Raw genomic sequence first — 22,496 nt, 5'->3', positions numbered from 1 at the left:
CTTTAAGTTCTCCTAATATATACTATAGGATGACTCAACTATATTAAGGTAAGATCATTCAAGCTTCTTACAAGATGCAATATTATTTTATTAACACCATAATGATAATTTTACGATGTCAATACTCGTTATTTCAACTTATAAGTAAGCGGATTTTTCTTAAACTTATAATTCAAGTATTATAAATTAATAAGGTTAAGAAATAAATTTTAAGTATGATTCAATCTTACAAAATTGACAACAAATCTCTTAATAACGAGTGATATAATAGATCTAAAAAATAACAAATCTTACTAAAATAGATTTTAACTCATAGATCTGATACCATGTTAAAAAATAAACTTTAAATTCAACTTAATTCTGTCAAATCGATTTGTAAAGTGAAATTTATATAAACTTATATATACTACGAAGTTATCCTATCTCTAATTGATATAAAATTTTGAAAAAGAAAATTATTTCTTTAAATCATTCATCACCAAACTGGATAAAAATAACTGAAATTGAATGTTACTTCTTAGCACTATTTAATCCAGCATTTGTGAAATGCATCTAGTTTTATTTAACAAGTTCGACATAACAAAGTTAGCTCCATGGTTTTATTCTTTGCACATAAATTTGGTGGTTGGTTGACATAAGCAACTACGTTGTTGTTTGTTGTCGTCTTTTTGTCGTCCCAATATATATGGTGATCTCTTGGGGAAAATGAACAACATTTTCATAATTATTTTGGCAAAAGACAAAGGAGGAAAGTTTAAAACATGTTGTAAAGTTTCAACAGTGTTGCCGACTTTGATGAGCATGTCTTGATTTGATGTAACGTAGAGATGGTATAGGAGGAAATAGTCTGTGTGGCACAGATTTAGTCAACACAACTAAATCCATAGTGCACAAGTGGTCAACCACTTCAGCTTTTAAGGACCCCACTTCCATCCAACATGCTCAAGTGCACATTCGACCGCCCAAACTCCACTTCTTTTTATTTTTTCCAAACAAATGTTGCAACACAAGAGAATTATACCTTCTACCCATTATGTAGGAAAATCTAGAGATGGTAAAACCCCTCGCCCTACGTTTTGGTATATAAAGTGTGGATTGGGTCGGCTCGTCGTGCAATTTAATATTAGGTTCATTTTTTTAGTTTGTTCCATTTTTTTAGATTGGTTTGCGAGTTTATGAGTTGTTCTGTATTTGTGAGAGCGAAATAATTTCTTTTGTATTGAGCAACATAATTTTTTTTTTTTTTTATAATAATTGATATTCATTTTCTATCGAAATAATTTCAATTAGTTTATCTAATCAAAGACAAGAAAAATAACAACCCAGATTATAGCTAAAGTACAATAGAAACATGTCACCTTAGAAGATATGTACCTAAAAATGCATCAAAAGATATTCCATATTCAAAAACTAAAATCATTATTTTATATACAATGATTATACATAAACATAATAATAATAATAAAAATAATAGAAACTTAAAACAACGTGGTGAATGATGTAAGAATTGAAAAAATGATAACATATAACTTTATAAGTGGGTCAGCCCGTCCCGTCTCGCCTTTAGCCTGCATGGATTACGGGATGGGCCATCGCAGGCCAACAAATTCAACTTCTCAACCTATCTCGCGTATTTTTGTGCAAACTTATAGTTTGTCCCGAATTGTCATCCCTAAAAAAGTCTCCCCTCCTCCATCGCAATTTTTAGTTTTTAATAAACTGATTTTAAGATGAATACATCATTCAATTGAATTTATACTGAAAACAAACACTAAACCTTTTTTTAGTATCGAGTTGAGAAGAGATTATAAAATAATGTATATGATGTATATAAAACAATGAAAAAGAACTAAGTACAGTCTTTTATGATATCTTGTATTTATAATTTGTTTTTGGACATTTAAATAAAAATTAAGAACATATTATTTTCATTCGATATATCATTAAAATCTAATAGCTTCATCCCTGCTGTTTAGATAAAAAAAAATCCTTAGTTATATATTTTGTTCCAAAATATTGACCGATTATTTTGGATAATCACAATAATATAATTAAATAGATATATTTAAAGTTAAAATATTTTAATAATCATTTTATTTGTTCGAAAATCTTATTTAGATTTTCATATTTTGTTAGTCATTTTTTTTAATATATGTGTGTTTTTTTTCAATTTATTTTAATTTGTTTTTTTTTTTTAATTTGTCACATGTCAAATGAAATTTAAGGATCTTGTAACATGCGAGAGAGCGTGTGACATAACCATATATTATTATTACAAATATTTTATGAAAAATCTCAATTTAATCATTATGTTGTTAATCATAATTTAGTCTTTTTCATTATATAAAATTACGTGCATCTTTAATTTACTTTGAATATACTCAAAATTAATTTCTAAAATTAATTTATATTAATAAATTATTTAGAAACACCTAAAATTAATTTATAAAGATAATTATAAATAAAAAATTAACAAGAGAAACAACTTTTTTATCGTCAGAATTTCTTTTTCTTTCTACAAACTATTCTTTCATGTGAATAAGTATATAAAACAAGTATACCCTCTTTAATTATCAACATCACTAATTGAAGCTCTGCTACTTGCTCCAAGCATCTCAATATTAACTCTGAATATCTGGGACTAGATAGATACAAATTGGACGATGAATTAAATAGAAAAGAAAATTAAAATATTTTCCTATTAATTAATCCACACGCTATATATCCGATAATGCAACTTCCAAAGAAGACAAAAAGGAGAAAGAGCACAAGGTATTCTCGTAATACATGCTACAACACGAGGCTATTTTCCAGAAACCATTGCTTTAAATATTGCACCTTTCGCAGCTCCTTCTCTCGCATTCACAAAACCAATCTCCACCATCTTCGCTTACAAAGAAAACCACTACACAAAAGCCATGGGAAATTGCTTAGCGCTGCAAGACAAGGTTGTGAAAATCATGAAAGCAGACGGAAAAATTCTGGAATACAAAACACCCATCAAAGTGGAAGAGGTTCTGCTACACTTTTCTGGGCATGCAGTGTCCGAATCTCTCACAGTGGTGCGGTATCTTGAGCCACAGAGAAAGTTGGTGAGAGGACAGTTATACCACCTTGTGGCTCTTCCACCACCATCACCAAAAAGCAACAAGAAGGTGAGGTTCGCGGAGCCAGAAGTTGAAGATGTAGAGAAAAGTAATAACGTGGTTAGGATTAAGCTTGTTATTAGTAAGCAAGAACTGCAGAATATGCTGCAGAATGAAGGGTTTTCTGTGACCAAGATGTTGTCTCTGGTTCATGAGAATAAGGGTGAAGATTTGTCTCAGAAGAACGATGATGTTTCGCAAGGGTGGAAACCGGTGTTGGAAAGCATACCTGAAGTAAAGTAGCAATGTATTCCAAGTTCCAATACAGTTTCATGCTTCAATTTTCCCTTTTTTTTTTTTCTGGCTTGCCTTATACAGTGTAACACACATTAGATGAGAAAAGAAAGAAGAGACTTAGACTTCATTATCTTTTTCTCAAGGTTACATATCAAACCAAAAACGATCGCAAGTAATTCAGAACACTGAGAAAGTGTGCAGGAAGCATAAGGGTTCATAGTAAAAATCTGTTTACAGAGGGATTAATGGAAAAATATATGATGAATGAAGAAACAGATAAGGGTTCACGAAGATTAGTTAATTTTGGAGAATCAGTGATATTTATGTGAACTCTATTGATAACTGGTTTCTTTCACAAAATCTAATTGACCATCTTTCACCTTAAGTTAAATCTGATTAACTACGTACAATTGTATGCAGCAAAAATAGCCGGAAAATATTAGGGATCAGTGTGAGTCTAGGTCCTTCTCTACAGAGACCCGTTAAGTAAGTTTAAGTCTAAGTTTAGGGTCTAGGTCCTTCACATTAATTAAAAATAAGAAAGTAAAAATTCGTTACCTAAAATTTTGAGTTAAAAATAATATCAATCTTTTATATAATTAGAGTTATCTAAAGGAGTAAACGAGACACGTTATCTCTGTGACTGTGAGACAGTAAAGTACTGCAAAAGCTTGAGATTTAATTCAGATGCTAAGATCCAATGAATGACAGATAAGTGGTTTGATTATTTTAATTTTGACTCTTATGATGAGAAATTTTTAAAAGGTGTATTTTTATGAATAATTAAAATACTTTATGACAAAATATATGGTTTTGATATAAATTTTAAAACAAATTAAAGTTTTTGAAATTTAGGAAGATAATTTATTACTTAAAATTATAGATCTCCAGTTTTTTTTTAAGTCAAATTTTGAAAATTTTCACATCTTTTTTCACTTGAATCCATTTTTTTTTTCATATTATCTCCTCGATTCAATTTCGATAAGGATATTTTTTTATTCAACTTTGATAAATAAGTTGACATTTCAATTTACTTTGAAGTATTATTAGTTCAATATAATTGTTAAACGGTTGTTGATGAACATTTCTCTCGAGTTCAAGTTTAAGTGAATGGTAGTTATTTTTGAGTCATCATTCTCAAAATTTTATTTTTTTTGCCGATATAAGTTAGTTATTTCTTAATTGATGAAAAATAGGATTGCTTTTTAGAATATCTACAAGATTTTTAGTTGATGTTAAATATAATTTTTTCAATTAATATCAATATTTATTATTTTCAATTGATGTAAATTGATGTTGTTTTCGACTAACGTCCATCAACATTGACAAAAATATTTGTCTCAAAGCGAAGTTCATTAGATTTTCTCTACTAACACTGAGAGAATTATTTCTAGATTTATGCTAGCTAGGTCCTTTATCAAATGTTGAAAACAATATTTTCAGCTTATTTAAATCATAATTTTTAACTGTTATTGACATGAATTATTTGTTGCTTAATATTGTAGAGATTATATATCGACTAATGCAAAATTAAAAATATTTCTGACTTGATATTTGTCAAAATTTTCTCAAATACTGTTGATGAGGCTAATTTTTTATAGATAATAACCACATTTTATTAGTTGAAGATAGCTGTGGACGCGACTGAATGATTTATTTTTATATTTTGTTGTGATTTAAATATTTTATCTAAATAAGAATTTAAAATCAAATAAATTCTAATAAGCTAATTCAAACACAAATTAGAAAAAAAAATTGATAAAATTAGTTCAAACTTAATATATATATATATATACATACATTTTTTTTTTCAATTTTTAAAATCTTGTGTCCAAATACTAGGATATGGCTTGTGAACTACTCTAACTTTAAATTGAGATGAATAATCTCTTATCGTTCAAGTTTTTAAGTTGAAAGTTAACAACAAACTCAATTGAGCATGAATATTTATCTTTTATAATAATAAATTTTAGATATTATAATTATTTATTAAAATAAAAAAATATTATTAAAAAATAATTATAAAATTACGGATGGAGAGAGACACAGACATCTATAACTATATATAAAGGGGATTCCCTCTTTTGTGTCCACATTTCATAATTCCAATTTTACCCTTTACAATTTAATTATTTATTAAATTTTTAAAAATTAACGGTTAATTTTACAAGTTTTTATAAAACTATTTATTTATCTCCTTTTTCTTTTTTCTCATACTATTCATCAACAATTATTTTTTTCATATTTTCTCCATACATTTCACTTTAATTTTTATAAATATACTTTTATTTTGTTCATTAACTTAATAACATTACAATATCATCAATTATAAATATAATTCGAAAATGTGTACACGCAGGCGCGATAGCGCCTGTGTTTACACTAGTATAGGATAATGGCCATTTACACGAAGAAAAATAATATCTGCAACTAACTATGGATCATTTTATTTTTGCATGTATTTTCTACTTCTACCGTATCCTTTCTATTGTGTAATTTATTTTTTATGATTATGTATTTGGTACAAAAGTATTCATCAACTTTATCAACTCTTAATCTATATTTAGCCATTTGAGTATCTCTCAAGATATGGTCACACTCTTTCCTAATAATATACGAACATTTGATAATTACAAATTGTACTAACTACGACGAAGTTTCGTGAAATTATACACACATCTTCACCTCTCTTTTTTTTTAACATTTATAATGACCTCCTTATAGATACAATATAATGTTTTCAAACAATTAAGGATGTTCTGTAAAGTAAAATAGATGCCAGGCGTAATATTTTTAAAACAAATTAAGAGAGGTAATTGTAAAGATAAAATAACATGAAATGTTTGTGTCTTGGAGTAGTTATTGTAATATAGTATAATTATGTAGATTTATAATTATTACAATTTTAATTATATCAATTGAATTATGTAAACGGACGAAAGTGATTTAATTTAAATTAAAAAGTAAAATAATAACGGATCAACAACAAGAAATGAGAAAAGATGCGGAAGGGTGGTTAGATGTGTAGAGAAAGTTAAATATTGGTAAATATGAGCTAAAATATAATATATATTTGTTGTTTTCTGCATGCTTGTAAATGGTATGGTGATGAATTCGTTAGAAATCACTGATAAATTTTTTTATTAATTATTATCACCCAGCCTTCGAGGTAAAGAGTGCATTCACACGGAAATTTCAAATGCAAAATACAAGTTCCATGAAAAGAATAAATAATGGAGAAAATATGATTATGTTTGCCATTCACACTGGAGTTTATGGCGAAAATATGATTACAAGGGTGATGCTCTACTGCTCTCGTTGTTATTGCATTGGATCAATTTCCCATTATTGTCACTACTCCATACTCCATACATAATCTGATGAGACGAGTCAACTTCTGATAAAACGTCTATATTCGTTGAAAGTGTAAACCTCTCATTTCAACCTCAGCCATGTTATTTTTTATGCTGAATTCAGATTTAATCTCTGCCACTTAGATCTGCATGATTATTTGAAATTAATCACAGAACCATACAATATTAATTAAATTTCCTTATTAAGAAACAACACAAATCACTGAAGATTGCCATTTCATGAGACATGTTTTGGCAATAACCGTTGTACCAATACAATTGATAAAATTTTCTGCTACTGTTTTGCAGCAACAGCTTGAAATGTTTAGATTCGATATCAGTACGTGAGGACACAGAATCACGTTCTAAAAGATAGAATAAATTTATCATTTTAAATTGCTTTTGTGAAAATTCAACTAGTGTGACTTAGTAGGCAACTCAAGTTACCATGTGCGTAGACTTTATTTGCAGTGCAGTTGTTAAAATCCCATTGCAATCACCATCTTGTTAAAGCCACCGTATTAGACACTTATGGGAGGAATAGTCACATACCTAAAAAGGTAGTAAAACTCATAGGAGGAATAAAAAGTGTTTTTTGAGTCATGCACTAAAGACAAAGGAAGTTGGAAGTGACAAGGCATAAAAAATCATAAAAAAGAGGATGAGAAAATCAAAAGGTCGGGAAGGTTAATGAGCAATCAATTTTGACACAAGGCAACTCACTTGGGAAAAGGGGTTAGGATAAAAGACAAAATGTTCAAGTCCAAGTAAACTAGTAGAACCAGCGGGCATGTAACCTCAACTGTTCCTTTTAAACTATACTTTATTTGAATTTAAATAAATTTTAAAAAATGTCAGATCTACCACATAACAACCATGGCAACCTGGTAGGCTTCTCAAGTTACAAATTATCAATTCTTTATTAGAACAGGTATTATTGTCAAAAACAAAAACCAGCAATGATTGCTACTGTGTGTGATATATGTTAACTACATACATAAACAATCCAATCCAATCCTCACAGACTGATATATGACACTTGAGATAAGGAACAGATCATGAAATCCAGGAAACTACACAAACATTCTATTTAAGTTTTCATTAACCTTATATTCCGCCATCATAAAGGCAACAACATTGGAATAGAAATCTTATCTTTATATAATATCCACAAACTAAAAAGACTCTACTAAAACCATCAAAATTTAGATGTCTCAAATCTCAATTATAGCACACAACTGTCATGCGTACCAACATGTTGCCTTGTGTAAAATTCCATTCCTTATAATGCAGTTTTTCACACTCTTTTCCTGTTAGTTATTTATTTGTTTCACAGGTATTCCCTTCCCGCATCCTTGAAGTGTAAGACTAGTCCTTTCAGGTACGGAGCAATAAGGTTAGTCCTCTTCAGAAGTTGCATCTTCGGGGCACAAACCTTTATACTCCCCCTAGGACTAGGAGCGAAGAATGCTTAGCACTATGCCTAACTCCTAGTGGGTTCCTTCCCTCTTAGTCATTAACATAATAATAAACTATTGGTATCCAGATATTTTTTAGCTGTAGAAAAGAGCTACATCTAGAATATTGAAGGATAAACGCCAACAGATCCATCATTATATAAAAAGTGGACACAAAGTTTGTCATTGCACACCTTACATATTTTCACTCTGTTTTAATATCAACAGAACAGAACCAGGATAAAACAGAAAATTGAAATGTTGAGTTACACATACACCTACTAAATATATAGCCAAGTATTGGGTGGGGTTTGATTTGTTTTAGGACCTGTCTTTGATTTAGTTCAAATACTGTCTGACATCAGCATTCAAAGCACATATTTTAAGAAGCAATAAAATCATGAACTGCTTAATCCTACGTTGATTGATCTAATATTTTGTGTGCAAAGGCATTTAGGAGCCATTTGGGGATAAGATAGGTGTCAGTCTGGCATCAAATACGGAACAGTTCTTGATCATTTCAGACAGAATATAATCTTTCTCTACACTGAATGGATGATTGATTGATTGAGCTATCTTTTTTATGTTTTCATCACATAGCAAGGAACATTAATGCTTCAAATGAAGAATAAACCTCCGTTTGACACAAGTTTACAAGCACAATAGCGAAAGAAAGGGAGAAAAGCAAAGGTGTCAAATCATTAGACAACTTCTGCTGTCTCACACCACCAGAGAAGTATAGTAAAAAAAGATAGAAGAAAAAGGTGTATGCATATATATAACAGAAAAAGTAAGATGGGGAATCTTACTATTGACAGGTCTTCTATTTCCTGCTATTTTATAAGTAATTTCTCTGAAAACATCCAAATGTAATTTTCGTATTATGTAACAGACATTTACAATGCTAGATTCAAACATCCATTAATTGGTACATCCTCCATCATTGATTGTACAATTCCCACTATAATATTATATTTATATATATTATATATGTGTGTATGTATATTATATATGTGTGTATGTATGTATGTATGAATATGTATAAAATGCAAGACATGCATCAATATTGAGTACAAAAAATCTATCATTGCAATCCGATACATGATATTGAACAGGCCAACCTTTACAGCTTACAGCATCAATGATGGAAATTCAGAAGTACCTCAAATTGATGAATACTATTCCTACTTATTATTCCATTCCACCTCCAATGCAATCTCATTACGGCGTTGAAATGGAAGAGTAAATGGTGGATTATACTGCAAGCAAATAAAAGAGCAATTTACATTTGAAGAAGAAAAAGATCAAAGGGTAAACCTTCCTTTAACCCCAATACTGCATTAAGATTCTAACCTGTGCAACTTCTACTGAAGTTCCTTCTTTAATCTTAAACTGACTATCACTTTTTAAAGCTTCTCGTAGTTTCAGTTCGCGCTGCTTAATTTCTTCATCATTCACAAAACCTGATTCTCAAAGGCAAGAAAATTATTTATTTGATCGAGCACTTTAAATTAAATTTAAACAAAATTTTAAATACACAGAAATAAATATACATGTGATTGAAAATTTGGAATAAACCAATTGTGTTGTATTTGTACATTGTCCAGTAGTTAAATGTTTACACTAGTAATGGGGTTTCCGCATATAAAACCCAGATAACAGACAACAGGGGGAAATGAAATGAAATTACTGAAATATATCCAAGGCAAGAACCCACCTGAAAAGGAAACTACAGCAACTATTTTTCTGGGCACCTCTTTAATTGTCACAGAGGAATCTTTAGGCAGTGGCAAGTTAGCACCATACTTTGATGGCATGACGAAAGACATTCTCCACTTGTCTTGATCTTCAATCTAAGATAATACATTGATAAATTAGAACATCATAAATTAGAAATATATATTGAAAAATAACTCCTAATCCAATAGCTGCATTGAGTATTAAATACAGAACTTCCAGAAAATAATATCACAAAAACCACACAGTTAAGTGCAAAGTGACACTAGTACACAGGCTATATCATAAGATAGAAACAAAAGGGAAAAACAACGAAAGAGGAACCTATGACCTAAATGGTTAAAATAATAGTGTTATGTTATAACGCCATCTAATTGGGAGATAAGATAGAAAATAGTATCAATTTATCCAATCTCACACACTTAAACTTTACATATTAATTAGACCATATGTTAAAGAACATACGAATTTGATAGAATTTTCAGGCGTCACCTTTAACTATGCATTTGGATAAAGTTACGAAAAATCAGCTTGAAAAAATATGCCAGGGTAGTTCAGACATGACTGAATCACTATGAGATTTATTTCAATTGAACCTGAATTACAGAAACATGGATTTTAAATTGTGAATTATAGTATATAAAAAGTTCAGACCATGAAAATAAGCTAGATGCAATTATTTCACTGCCATTATTGACAATGTTTGCTACAGTTGTGTAAAGGTACGTTGCTACAGTTGTTTGCTGAAACGATATAATTATGCTAAACTTGCTGGCAATGCATACAAAAAAAAAAAAAAAGATAAAGATTGTAAATGAGATATTTCACAAAACCCATAAAATAAACATAATACCTTTGTTGTTAGCACAGGAGTTGTCATATCCATTTTAACCCCATCAGATTGATTCTCACTAGTGAAAACAGGTGTAGTCATCTCCATTTTCTCATTCTTTATATTCTACCATGAAAACAACAGCAAAAATATATAACTTCATTCTTCTCTCAAAAGAGGAAAACAAAAAGAGGTAGTGATCATGCAACACAGTAAAATTTTAAAATGTATGAATGTCATTAATTTTAAAATATAACTACCTTACCGAAAAGGTACTCAGCTAAGACATTAAAGGACCGAGAAGCACCATTGAAATCAAATCCCCTCTTCCCAGGCATTGTTGTCTCTGCCACAAAGTAAGGCTGCAAAGATAATCATCAGATCAAGCAAGACATTCCCAAGACCGGATGGTTTGTCAGTGACAGCAACGCACTTAGCGTTGCATGGAAAAGTAAGGAATTAATTAACAACATATAACCTCTAAAAACTACGAAAATCAAGAGAGGAGAGTCTTTTTAAATACAGAAGCATGATACAGCACGATACGTTCTAATGTTCCATCACTAAATGGAATAACTTATTAGATTTGGCTGACAATTGTCTAAGTCCAACGCTTAAAAAAATTGTATAAAAAAAGATTATATTGGAAATGATAACAAGAAGCATTCATAACATTAAGGTAAATACCCTAATTATCTATTAAGATTTTCGTGAAATTATACAAACTTTAGTGTTTTTTTACCCCTACCATCTTTTAATTGCTTGAAAAACATTATACGGACACTTCTTATACATTACACTAACCCTCTTCCTTGTTTGAAAAACATTACGCCTTGCCATCCAACAACAGAGGTAGTTGCAAATGTTAAAAAAGTTAGGAGAGTTTGAACTCGAATGGCAGTTTGAAAAACATTTTCACAAAATCTCATAGATGATAATATAAGTATAATTTACTCTAGCATTAAATATTAGAAAGCACATATGTGTAGAATTAAAAAAAAATGAATTAAAGTATAAAATTCATTTCAAAGAAAAGAGAGCTAACACACACCTCAACTTCCCGAATCTCATACTGGTCCCTTCTGCTCAAAACCTTGAACTGGACAGTCTCAAGGTCCGGAACTGCAACGAAGCTCCAACACCGAAACAATTAATTACGGAAGAAAAGAGAACACTATAACAGCAAGTTGCATTTTATAGGTCGAAAATTAATTAAGTACCACTCATCAACGCCTCCTCGAGATTACGGCTTTCGAATCTCTTCGGAAACAAGTATTTGGCAGTCTCGGCAGCGACGTCAGCTAGAACTGCGGCACGAAAATTAGTTATTAGTTATAGGGAGATTCAAGAGTGAAAGAGAAGGAGAGAAATCACAAAGTTGGATAGAGAAAAACATTTACGTCGCTGGGTGAGAGAGTTGGCTTGAGAAGCGAGAGCGAAAACGAGTGAGATTCGAGATTCGAATGGCGAAATGGTACTTGGGCGCGTGCTGATTCTCTCGCCGGAAGACGCGGAGTTCGTGACAGAGAGAAACGAAGACTGTCCGGTAGGTTTTCCAGGAATCGGAATCACCATGCCCGGTTGCAGAGAAAGAGGAGAAACGTTGCAAACAGGAAACATTTTTTTTTTCAATCGAATCTGATTCACGATTCTTCTTTCTTCTACTTCTGCGTTTTGAATTTCTGTTGCTCTCTGCGATTTCGGTCCACTTGTTGTCGTTATGATTTTTCGCGGCACGGACTATTTATACGTGTACACCTTCTGCAGATACTTTACCCCGAACCTTCTGCAGACATTTTCTCCTCTTGCGAAAATGTTTTAATAAATATTTTACAATTTACAATAAACAACAAATTAGGACAAAATGTTTTTTTTTTTCTCTCTAAGAACATTTTAAGATAATTAGGTCTGGTTGAGAAACAGAAAATGGCGACGAAGAAGTTGGTGAAAGCGAGAGCATTGGCAACAGTAAAACCTTCTTCTTCTTCTTCAGCGATCCCCAACCTCCCTCTACCATCTCCACCCTCAGACACACCCGTGTCCCAAGTTCACTACGCCCGCTTCCTGGACTTCTTGAAGGCCCATTGGGCCCCGCCGTTCACCCCCGACACTCTCCTCCACTTCCTGAAATCGAAGCTCCACCACCACCCTTCCTTCTCTCAATTCGACTTCCACCTCTTCACCTGGGCCTCCTCCCTCGACTCATTCCGCCACACCCACGCCACCTTCCACTGGATGGCCCGCACCCTCGCCGCCACCCACCGCCTCCCCCAGCTCCGCACCCTCCTCCACGTCATCGCCACCCACCCCTGCCCCTGCTCTCCCTCCATCTTCTCCTGCCCCCACACCCAACCCATCTTCTCCCACGCCATCCACGCCTTCTCCAAATCCTCCCAACTCCACCACGCCCTCTCCGCATTCCACTCCATGACCAAACTCATCGACTCCAAGCCAGACGTCGCCGTTTTCAACGTCCTCATCCACGCCTTCGTCAAACGCGGTAACCTAACCCAAGCCCTCCAGTTTTACCGCGACATGGTGGTTACCCACCGCGTCAAGCCTGACGTTTTCACCTTCAACATTTTGATCAGTGGTCACTGTCGGAACTCGCAGTTCGCGTTGGCGTTGGACGTGTTTCACGAGATGGGGAAAATGGGGTGTGAGCCCAATGTGGTTACTTTCAATACCTTGATTAGGGGGATGTTTAGAGAGGGGAGGGTTGAGGATGCCATTGAGATGGCTCGCGAGATGGTTCAATTAGGGTGTGAGCTTTCTTGTGTTACATGTGAAATTTTGGTTCAAGGGCTTTGTAAGGAAGGAGGGTTTTGCAGGCGTGTGAGTTGTTGCTGGGGTTTTCTGAAAAGAGGGTTTTGCCCAAGGGGTTTGATTGTTTTGCTTTGGTGGAGGTTTTGTGTGGGCAAGGGTGTGCTGTGAGAGCGTTGGAAGTTGTTTATGAGTTGTGGAATGGGGAGAGTGTTCCGAGTTTGGTTGCTTGCATTGCTGTGGTTGATGGGTTGAGGGTGTTGGGGAAGATCGATGAGGTGAAGAGATTGGTGGAAAGGATGCTTGATGAGGGTATGGTGCTGGATGTTGTGACTTTCAATGGTGTTCTTCGAGATATTTGCTATGCACGGAGAACCGATGAGGCAAATAGATTGATGTTACTTGCTTTGAGCAAGGGTTTGGAACCTGATGACATGACTTATAGGACTTTGGTTATAGGGTATTCGGAGGAGGGAAGGAGGGAGAAAGGAGAGTTTCTGGTGAATGAAATGTTGGATAGGGGTTTTATACCTGATCTTGCTTCATATAATAAGTTGATGAGTGGATTGTCTAATTGTAGACGCTCTACATGTCGTCAAGTAAACAAATTTGATCGCTGATGATGCAAATATTTAAGAATTAACTTGGATTTCAATTGACACTGTTGATGGGCCAAGGTGATTGTGAACTGAACTGGTAAGGGAATTGGAAACAGGTGTGGAGGATTGAAACGATGAAACTCCTTGCCTCATAACTGTAACCTCTTGATGGGAGGAATTTGGATTCTCTGCAAAATAAGGATAAATTGGAGTACCAAAAAATCAATAGAAAGTCTGAATATATGTAGTTATATGTAATTGGTGCTGTACTACTGTCCCATTTTTAAGATCAGGACAGATGCCTTTGGAACTGTGCTAAAGTTACTTGATTAAATACCAGAAGTGGTATCATTTGATCTATTCACCATCGATCGTTTCTCAATGGACTGTTGTTTAAGTTATGAACTCAAGACCAAGCTGGAAGCAGTGTTGTCGAGTACTTGAACTATTGCAGTACCTTTGTTGAAGCCAAAGGTATCTAAATTTTGCTCGTTAAATTTATGCTTTTGAAGGGTCAATTTAGTGTCTACTGTATTGTGTCAAATTCTAAAGGCATATTCATCAAATAATTTTTAAGTCGTGAGTTACTCTTTTCCCTTGTATATTTGCTATTTTTTTCTAGTTCTTACGAAATCTTATTATGTTTTGGGCTAACAGTGAAGAAATTACTTAATTTTCAACCTTTTTGTCTCTAGATCCTTGCACACCTTCAACTTGTTTTGACAAATCAAAGAGATGTATAATTTTTTAGTAGATTTTTTAGCAGATATTAAGAAGCATTGGATCATCTTTGCAGAATCGACAGGGCGGACGTACAGGATGAAAGAAAAAAGAAAGTATATGCAGCTTGTATGGTGATAGTAGTTTATTAGGGAAACTGGGAGATATCCCACAGTTTTGGCCAATTTTTAAGCCGGAGTTTGCTTTATAGTGTTTTATTTTTATTTCCAGAAACATATCATCCCAAAAACGACATACCAGGATGAATGGCTAAATATACACCACGTTGTGTTTTAATGGTTTATATTTTTATTATCAGAAACAGAGAAGCATTTGATAAAGCAAATAATTTTATATTCTGTTGTAATTAGGACATTTTCTTAGCTATTGACATGGTTTTTATGACACTGGGTTTTCGTAAACAAGTTTGTTTTAATGCAATCTGGACTCTTCAGTATTTATCAACTTTATGTTTCTGTTTTGGATTGATTAATAGTCCATAATTACCTTTTTAATGATGTTTACCTGCAATTACTTTCTTAGGTTTGATCCTCTGTGTTTCCTCTGTTATGCTTCATATTCTCGTGTGACAATTTTGGCCATGCCATTTAAAATCTGCAATATGCGTAGTTCAAATTGCTGTATGTCACTTCATTATGACCTTGTAAATGGAAAAATATTCACAATAGGAATAGGATAGGAGAGGACGAAATTTTTAATTCAAATTCTAAAACCTTGTAAATGAAAAAATGAACCATGCACTGTGCCATCTACATTATGACCTATAAGGAAGTACTTACAAAAGTTGAAAAAATTAACTCCAAAAACAGAACACATGTTTAAAGTCGAAAAACAACAAAGACGAATGTAATAAACAGAGTAGGGAATCATATGAGAAATAAATTTGCATACCAAACTAGTGGTGAGCAAAATACATAGCCATCTGAAGAGATTTATGGTAGAAGCCACATTTCTCGTAGAACGCCTTATTCTCGAGGCTGCAATCAAGAATGACCTTATAGCATCCCATGGAACGCGCATGCTCTGTCAGGAAGCTGATGATTTTCTTTCCCAAATGCTTCCCACGTGCGCTGGAATCCACAACAACGTCCTCAATGTGCCCAACTTTGCCGCAATTTCTCAAAAATTTCTTCTCAATAAACACGCTCCCCGTCGCAATGATCTTTCCAGAAGCCTCGTCTTCAATCACGCCGATGACGTGGTCATCTCCGACGGCGCTGAGCTCTCGAAATCGATCCTCGAAATCTCTGTCAGAGACGGAATCGCAAACGCTGAGTTGCTGCAGCAACTCGATGAAGCCTTTGCTCTTGTCTGAGATCTCTAATTTCCGAACTCCGTACTTCTGTTCCTCACTGTTTTCCATCTTGTCCTGTGAGATCCAAACCGAATCACAAAACGAAATGCAAAAACTGAACTTAAAACAAATTTCAATCAGCGAGAGATTCCGCTTCTTTCCCACCTTCTCACGCTTTGATTTTAATACTCGAACACACTATCTCTGTGATTTTCACTTCACTCCTCAATATTACTTCTCATCTATTTACGATGAAACGCAATAGAAAGCCATAATGTACTTGAAACTCCTGTGATCAATTTTTATCAGTGTTAGTAGAGTATGGGTATCTCCATTTTCTAACTAAAATTACAATTACTTTATCAGTGTTAATTGAGTAAGGGTATCTCCATTTTCTAACTAAAAATACAATTACAAGTTACTTTTCAGAAGAAAAATCTTGTTTTTGTCATTAAAACTTTAGCAATGAAGAGTGAGAAAATAAATTATAACAAAAATATAACCTTTACCTTTTACTTTATAGTTGGCCCTTTACCTAGCATAAAATTGTTTGAAAAATGTAAATTGCATTGAAATAATAGTTTAGGTAAGATCTCATTTTTCACGTGTAAATTTTATAGTTATAATTTTTATTATAAAAAAAATATGCCTATCAAATAGTTAAAGTATTTTTCACGTAACTAAATTACAAGTATATTAAATGGTCACTATAAACAATCAAATATAAAAATATTAAATATATATAAATATAAAAATTGTCAACCTAAAATAGAAATAATTAAAATTCAATAGTATTTCTAATCGGTAATTCGAATTCTTGTAATTTCTGCTAACTTTAGCAATGAAGAGTAAGAAAATAAAATATAATAAAAATATTTTTCTGTCTTTTTGCAATAGGAGTAAGGATAATGAACATCATTAGAAATCGAAAATATGATTTTCATATAATCAAATACGAAAGTAGCAACACTTTCATCTAATTTCAAAATTATTTACCAGAGACAAAGGGATATTTATTGAGTTTAAAAAGAAGTTAGATTTTTTTTTTAGGAGGGACAAAAATTAGTTCGGTACAGGATTTAACTAAAAGAATGACTTTTTTTTATGAAAAAAAAAACTAGGTCAAGCAAATAATCTCAAAATTAGAGAGAATTATTACTATTATGTTCAATGATTGAAATTTTAAGATTACAATTGGATAGTGGATTTGTGATGTATTACAATCTTTCTGAATGACTAAAATGCATGCTAAAAAAGGAACAATTCTATGTTTACGCTTTTGGGCACAAGTTTCAAATTTTCCTTGGATAGTGGATATTCGTTTTTATACAGTTTAATTCATTGTGCTAGGTTCACACTTCAAGTGACCGGCTATTTTTAAGAATGCACCAGTTGACCTCCTTCAGCCTGCTCCTCAGAGTCTAACTTAACCAAGGCTAGTTTGACTTGTAATTATATAAGCTAAGCACTTTTCATTGTTTCTTTCATCAACACTACCACTTTACCAATTAGTGACAATAAATTCTGCTGTTGTTTACTCATTTAGTCCATGTTTTCAAATTTATTGAGCCTCAAAGATTTTCCATGTATTTTCCATATTTCAACTCTCAGATAATAGGATAAGTAGAAAGCATGCAATTTTCATAACCAATGATTCCTGGTTTCAAAAAAATACAGAATTCTGCAATGGTTCAAAGGTCAGAAAATGAAACCACGCATAAGAGTTAAAGCCTGAAAGATACAAGCATAAGGTATTTATTGTAAAAATGGAAACTGCTTCCAGCTCTTAATGTTCCCCTCAAATTTCAAGAATATAATAAAACTAGAAAAAAGCTAACAAACTGGTTATTCTTCTGACAGCTTTTGCCCTAGCACAGGAATGTCTTCATATCGTTTCTGCACAAGAAAATATAATTATATATCAAAGGTAAAATTCTAAACAGCTTAAATAGTAAGCGATCACAATAGCATTGTAAACCACAATCCTTAAAACTGATGGTTGGCAATTGCTTTAACACTATAAATAATAACATACTTCTACTACTAGCATAGATGGGACCGATAATACAACATTGCACATAGTAAGGAATCCCATCTATTTTTAAGTGAAATCATGAACAACTATAAACCTTCGAAATTGCATAAATGAGGCAGAGAAAACCACAAGTCAGAAATAGTGAGTATTCATATTATAACTAATAAAATATAAAAATGGAATTTGAACCACGGCATGTATTTTATCTAATAATCATTTGAATTGAAGATAACAGAAACATGGGAGTGGCAACACTCGTTCCCATTGATGGAATATTAACCAATGGCATATGTTTTAATCGAGACATCAATCCTGATCAACAACAAGATTTGTAAACAGTTTGCCTGTTTCAGCAAATAATTATTATTATAATGAAACACTTACGTAGAATTTGGTGCACGAACAAAACAAAATGGAATATCCTAGTCCGTTCCTTTCTCCTTGGTTGCACTTTTAAGCAGAACAAAAATGTAACATTTATAACCTCAAGTTGTCCTAAAATATTTTTAAACGACCCAAATATGAAATAGAACGCATATGATGTGTTCCATTTTATGATAGTACATACATCACAAATGTCATTATGCTACCTTATTTTGACTAATAGATTACCATTTACAACATCTACCTTCGCTAAGACATGTCAAACATAGAAGCAAGCTTACTGGAAAATGAGAGAACTAGCTATGAGGGGAGGGAATTCCGAATTGGTCGCGAGGACCAACTTCAGCCCTCTGATAAATTTTGAGTTCTCAAGACAAGGATAATGAAATGGGAAAGGGTGACCCCAGAGGCTCAGAGGTGGACAGGATTTGAAATTAAAGGGAGAAAAACATTTATTAAATGCCTCATTTTTCTCGGGGAAAGGAAATTGATAATTATGCTGACAAAACTTGAACAAAACAAACCAATTGATACGGATTGGTGCAAGAAAAACTATGATTGTCCAACATTGTATCATCCCAAACAACATCTACAATAGTGATGTTAGACTCTCTTCAAATTCACATTGAGTAGTATTGATACAGATTTAAGTCAACAGCAACATGTAAAGTAGCATCGAATACAGGAAACAACAACGAAGATAGGCAGTACTTACATGTGACAGTAAGAAAAACTACCAAAATTCAACAAACGAAGTACATATTCAGAATTACTATAATCTAGAACTTGGCATAGAAGTAATTACTATAATCTACAACCAAATATGAACCAGTCAAATAAAAACCATTCCTCCTAATGCTTCCACACCTGTCCAATTTTATCACTGTTATACCAGTTCTGCCTATAGAGCTCTAATTTTAATCAAGATCCTTTAGAGCAATATCCAACTAAATACAACATACATCATTGTCTAATTCTAAAACTAATAATGATGTAATCAATCATGAAATATTTTGCAATAAGAAGAAATACTGAGTTGATTGAAAGTCTTCATCTACATAACCAATAGTCTAAGAAGAAATACATCACAATACAACAATAACCAAGTCTTAAGTCACAAAGATCGGCCCTATTTTATGTTGGCTACAATTAAGTCACAAAACGAACATAAAATCCTACATGAAGAAGCTATAGGAAATCCGAAATCTACGGAAAACTATTTAAAACCGGAGCTACAAATTTACTAAGAAAGCCTAAAGATATCATGGACTATCTATGATCATATCAAGTTGGCAAAATCATTACAAAAATTAGAAGATTAATTTATTTTAAAACGTTACACGATACACAAATCATAAAACTAACATCAACACGAAGAACATAAATCTATTTTTAAAAAAAGCCCCTCCGAAGATTTACCAATAATACAAAACCCAATCCAACTAAACTTTAGCGGCCAAATTTACCGTTTCAGGAAACAAACAGCATATCATAGGGCATGAAACATAAATCGCAATTAAATTAAGGATAGAACCTAGAAACTTCATTACCCCAACATTATTAGCCTCCCAGATCTTGTGGACTCCATAATCAACAGCCTGCAACCAAGTATTGAAATCCTCAGCAAAAGAAAGTTAAAACAAAAAATTACCTAAATTGAAAAAGAAGAGGAAGTAACGAACCCGTTCTCCGAGGAAGGCGCCAGCGATGACAAAAGTAACATAGACAGAGTTGCGACGCATAACAACCTTGTAAAGGCTTTCGAAAATTCCTCCACCTCTTCTTCTAGCAACGGCTTCCATGGCGATTGAGTTTGCAGATGCACCTCGCTTCGATTCACCAATCTAGGTCTAGGTTACCTTTGTCTTTTTCACTCACTGTTCTATTTTTCTTCCTTCTCCCACGCCAAGGAAAACTGAGATCGTATCACCGTTTCACACGGACTTTACGGGCCCACTCGGACCGCTTTGTCTGCCCAATTCGCTCTTAATGGGCTGGGTTGAAGTCCTTCTTCACATTCCACGAGTGCGGAAAAAAAAAACCAAAAGACTAACCCTTTTTGTTTTTGTTATGATATCTTGAATTGTTTTTTTTATTCCGTATTACTTTATTAATTTGTTCTGTTTCAAAATAGTTTAATTTTAATTTGTGATAAGCTCTACTTGAAAAAGGTGAATATTTGTATTAGAACATTCATAATACATTACATGATTTTGCAACATTCTTTTAGCAATTCATAATTCAATTTCTTGCATGCAAGATATTGTTAAAACTGAAAAATCATGAAAATGGAGATCAAAGCATAATTTAACCAAATAATAATTATTAAATAAAAAATTAAAATGTATTCAGTGAACTGAAAAATATTATGTTTATAAAAATATATTAAATCACAATCTATGCTGTTAAGATTGCTCACCATTGAAATCCTCTAAGTTTTACCAGAAGTTAACCATATTTAAAGGAATATATAAAGGTTTAATTTGATTATGGGTTAGAAAAATGTTAAATAAAGTTATTTATAATATTTTAGTTAGCAACTTTACATCCTACAAAATTCAAAGATTAATTTTAGATACGAGAATGAATTCTTTTTTCATAAAATATTTGTATTTCTATATAAGGGCATTCAAGTTTTAATAAAGATATATCCCAACACAATTTGCCAAAAGTGCAGTTGGTACTAGAGGGAACACCTGGCTTCCTTACATAGCAATCTGGATTGCTAACTTTACAAACAGTCATGCAAAAAAAAAATTACAAAATTGGTTTTGCAGTGTGATAAATTGATAATCTTTGTTCACCTGATGCAGGGAAATTATGTTCCAAAATGAATCTTCCTTCATCTTGCTAACCTGTATTTACCTTTAAGTCAAGAATGTATCCAAATTTTGTATTTAGTGTACTGGTCACGAACCACCATTGAGTGTCTTAAGATCGTACCAATGAGATTAATCTCACTAAACAACCAGAGATATTCCTTACCCTAATGTTTGTAAAATAACAGACATCAATTAAATTTGGAAAAACTAAGTGCATTTCTGGATTAATTAAGTTTCAGATATCCGCATTGTCCCAAGAACAAACATTCAGGTAAAATTGCAATAGAAGTTGTTTCGGACACAAATCAATCCAGACACGTACTAAAATGTGTATAGATAGTCATACCTAACTGCAACCATTGAACATCATTAAAATACTTACTCTCACTCAACTCTTCCCATGAACAACATCATTCCACGTGCCTTTAAGGGATCAGTATGCTTGAAGTAATCTAGGATACTTATTCAGCGAAATAACTGGAGCAGAAAAGCAAGTCAGTGTATGACTGAAATTCTGCTTCTGATTATCACTGTAATATCAATAACAGGGTTACTTTAGCATAGAAAACAATAAAAAAAACTTCCCCTCTGCATACTCTATCCATACCCACTGTGCATCAGACCCATATCACACAGGATGCTAACTTGCTCTCTTATTCCCACTGCTAGCCATGCCAACTTGGGGAAGTGATCCGTTATGGGTTTCAGTGTTTGTTTCTCTTTTTATCATTCTTAATTGCTAAAAAGCATTAGATCATTTTTGCATGAGGAAAAAATAAATATTCAAATAGGCTGCGTTGTGAGATAAGCCGACATACACATCCAAAGATGACATTGGTAGTGGTGGTGATGGTGCTGCTACCGCCGCAATATGCAGATGAACTGAATTTACAGACACTAGATTAAATGAGACTCTAATATAACTAAACACCAAAATAAACCGACACTAAACTCCAAATATCTCTTGTAATTGCAACTACCACAACAACAGCTTCCTACACATCAGTTATCACTAGCTATAGTAACTGTACGGCAAAACGATATTTGTTAAACCGACTCATTTAATTTGACATATCCAGCATTCAAAACACATCTC

The 22,496-nt window shown here is 32.9% G+C and overlaps 5 protein-coding genes across 8 annotated transcripts; 2 read left to right on the top strand and 3 right to left on the bottom strand.

Moving 5' to 3' along the window:
* Positions 1 to 2,841: 2,841 nt before the first annotated feature.
* Positions 2,842 to 3,674, top strand: LOC114178452. Its single transcript, XM_028064374.1, has one exon. It carries the CDS (start codon positions 2,919 to 2,921, stop codon positions 3,387 to 3,389), a length of 471 nt encoding a protein of 156 aa, XP_027920175.1. The 5' UTR covers positions 2,842 to 2,918; the 3' UTR covers positions 3,390 to 3,674.
* Positions 3,675 to 6,596: 2,922 nt separating this feature from the next.
* On the bottom strand, positions 6,597 to 12,751 carry LOC114184716 (heme-binding-like protein At3g10130, chloroplastic). Of its 3 annotated transcripts, none has more exons than XM_028072036.1 (9): positions 12,163 to 12,751; positions 11,983 to 12,069; positions 11,814 to 11,884; positions 11,023 to 11,124; positions 10,784 to 10,888; positions 9,911 to 10,046; positions 9,547 to 9,656; positions 9,356 to 9,452; positions 6,597 to 6,882 (listed from the first exon to the last, which is right to left on the bottom strand). In XM_028072036.1, exons 1-8 carry the CDS (start codon positions 12,380 to 12,382, stop codon positions 9,378 to 9,380), a joined length of 906 nt encoding a protein of 301 aa, XP_027927837.1. In that variant the 5' UTR covers positions 12,383 to 12,751; the 3' UTR covers positions 6,597 to 6,882; positions 9,356 to 9,377. The 3 variants fall into 3 exon arrangements, with proteins under 3 accessions (XP_027927837.1, XP_027927843.1, XP_027927831.1); XM_028072042.1 differs by lacking the exon at positions 6,597 to 6,882 and adding an exon at positions 6,897 to 9,046; XM_028072030.1 differs by lacking the exon at positions 6,597 to 6,882 and having other exon boundaries at positions 9,168 to 9,452.
* LOC114184706 (pentatricopeptide repeat-containing protein At2g36240) lies at positions 12,633 to 15,198 on the top strand. The gene is given in 3 exon segments (XM_028072019.1): positions 12,633 to 13,580; positions 13,583 to 14,598; positions 14,921 to 15,198. Coding segments are annotated over 2 exon segments (1,455 nt in total). The 5' UTR covers positions 12,633 to 12,688; the 3' UTR covers positions 14,146 to 14,598; positions 14,921 to 15,198.
* LOC114184735 (glucosamine 6-phosphate N-acetyltransferase-like) lies at positions 14,213 to 16,503 on the bottom strand. Of its 2 annotated transcripts, XR_003604605.1 has the most exons (3): positions 15,757 to 16,318; positions 15,370 to 15,459; positions 14,213 to 14,312 (listed from the first exon to the last, which is right to left on the bottom strand). XR_003604605.1 is itself a non-coding variant. In XM_028072049.1 (2 exons), exon 2 carries the CDS (start codon positions 16,226 to 16,228, stop codon positions 15,761 to 15,763), a length of 468 nt encoding a protein of 155 aa, XP_027927850.1. In that variant the 5' UTR covers positions 16,229 to 16,234; positions 16,325 to 16,503; the 3' UTR covers positions 15,544 to 15,760. The 2 variants fall into 2 exon arrangements, 1 of the variants encoding a protein (XP_027927850.1); XM_028072049.1 differs by lacking the exons at positions 14,213 to 14,312; positions 15,370 to 15,459 and adding an exon at positions 16,325 to 16,503 and having other exon boundaries at positions 15,544 to 16,234.
* A 1,276-nt stretch (positions 16,504 to 17,779) lies between these two features.
* On the bottom strand, positions 17,780 to 20,530 carry LOC114195445 (cytochrome b-c1 complex subunit 9). Its single transcript, XM_028085926.1, has 3 exons — positions 20,261 to 20,530; positions 20,129 to 20,176; positions 17,780 to 18,055 (listed from the first exon to the last, which is right to left on the bottom strand). The coding sequence occupies exons 1-3, from the start codon at positions 20,378 to 20,380 to the stop codon at positions 18,005 to 18,007; spliced, it is 219 nt and encodes a 72-aa protein (XP_027941727.1). The 5' UTR covers positions 20,381 to 20,530; the 3' UTR covers positions 17,780 to 18,004.
* Positions 20,531 to 22,496: the final 1,966 nt, after the last annotated feature.

Source organism: Vigna unguiculata, chromosome 1 (genome assembly GCF_004118075.2).
Source record: "Vigna unguiculata cultivar IT97K-499-35 chromosome 1, ASM411807v1, whole genome shotgun sequence".
NCBI classification, from domain to species: domain Eukaryota; kingdom Viridiplantae; phylum Streptophyta; class Magnoliopsida; order Fabales; family Fabaceae; genus Vigna; species Vigna unguiculata.
The sequence above is the reverse complement of the archived record's forward strand: the minus strand, read 5'-3'. Positions and strand labels throughout refer to the sequence as shown.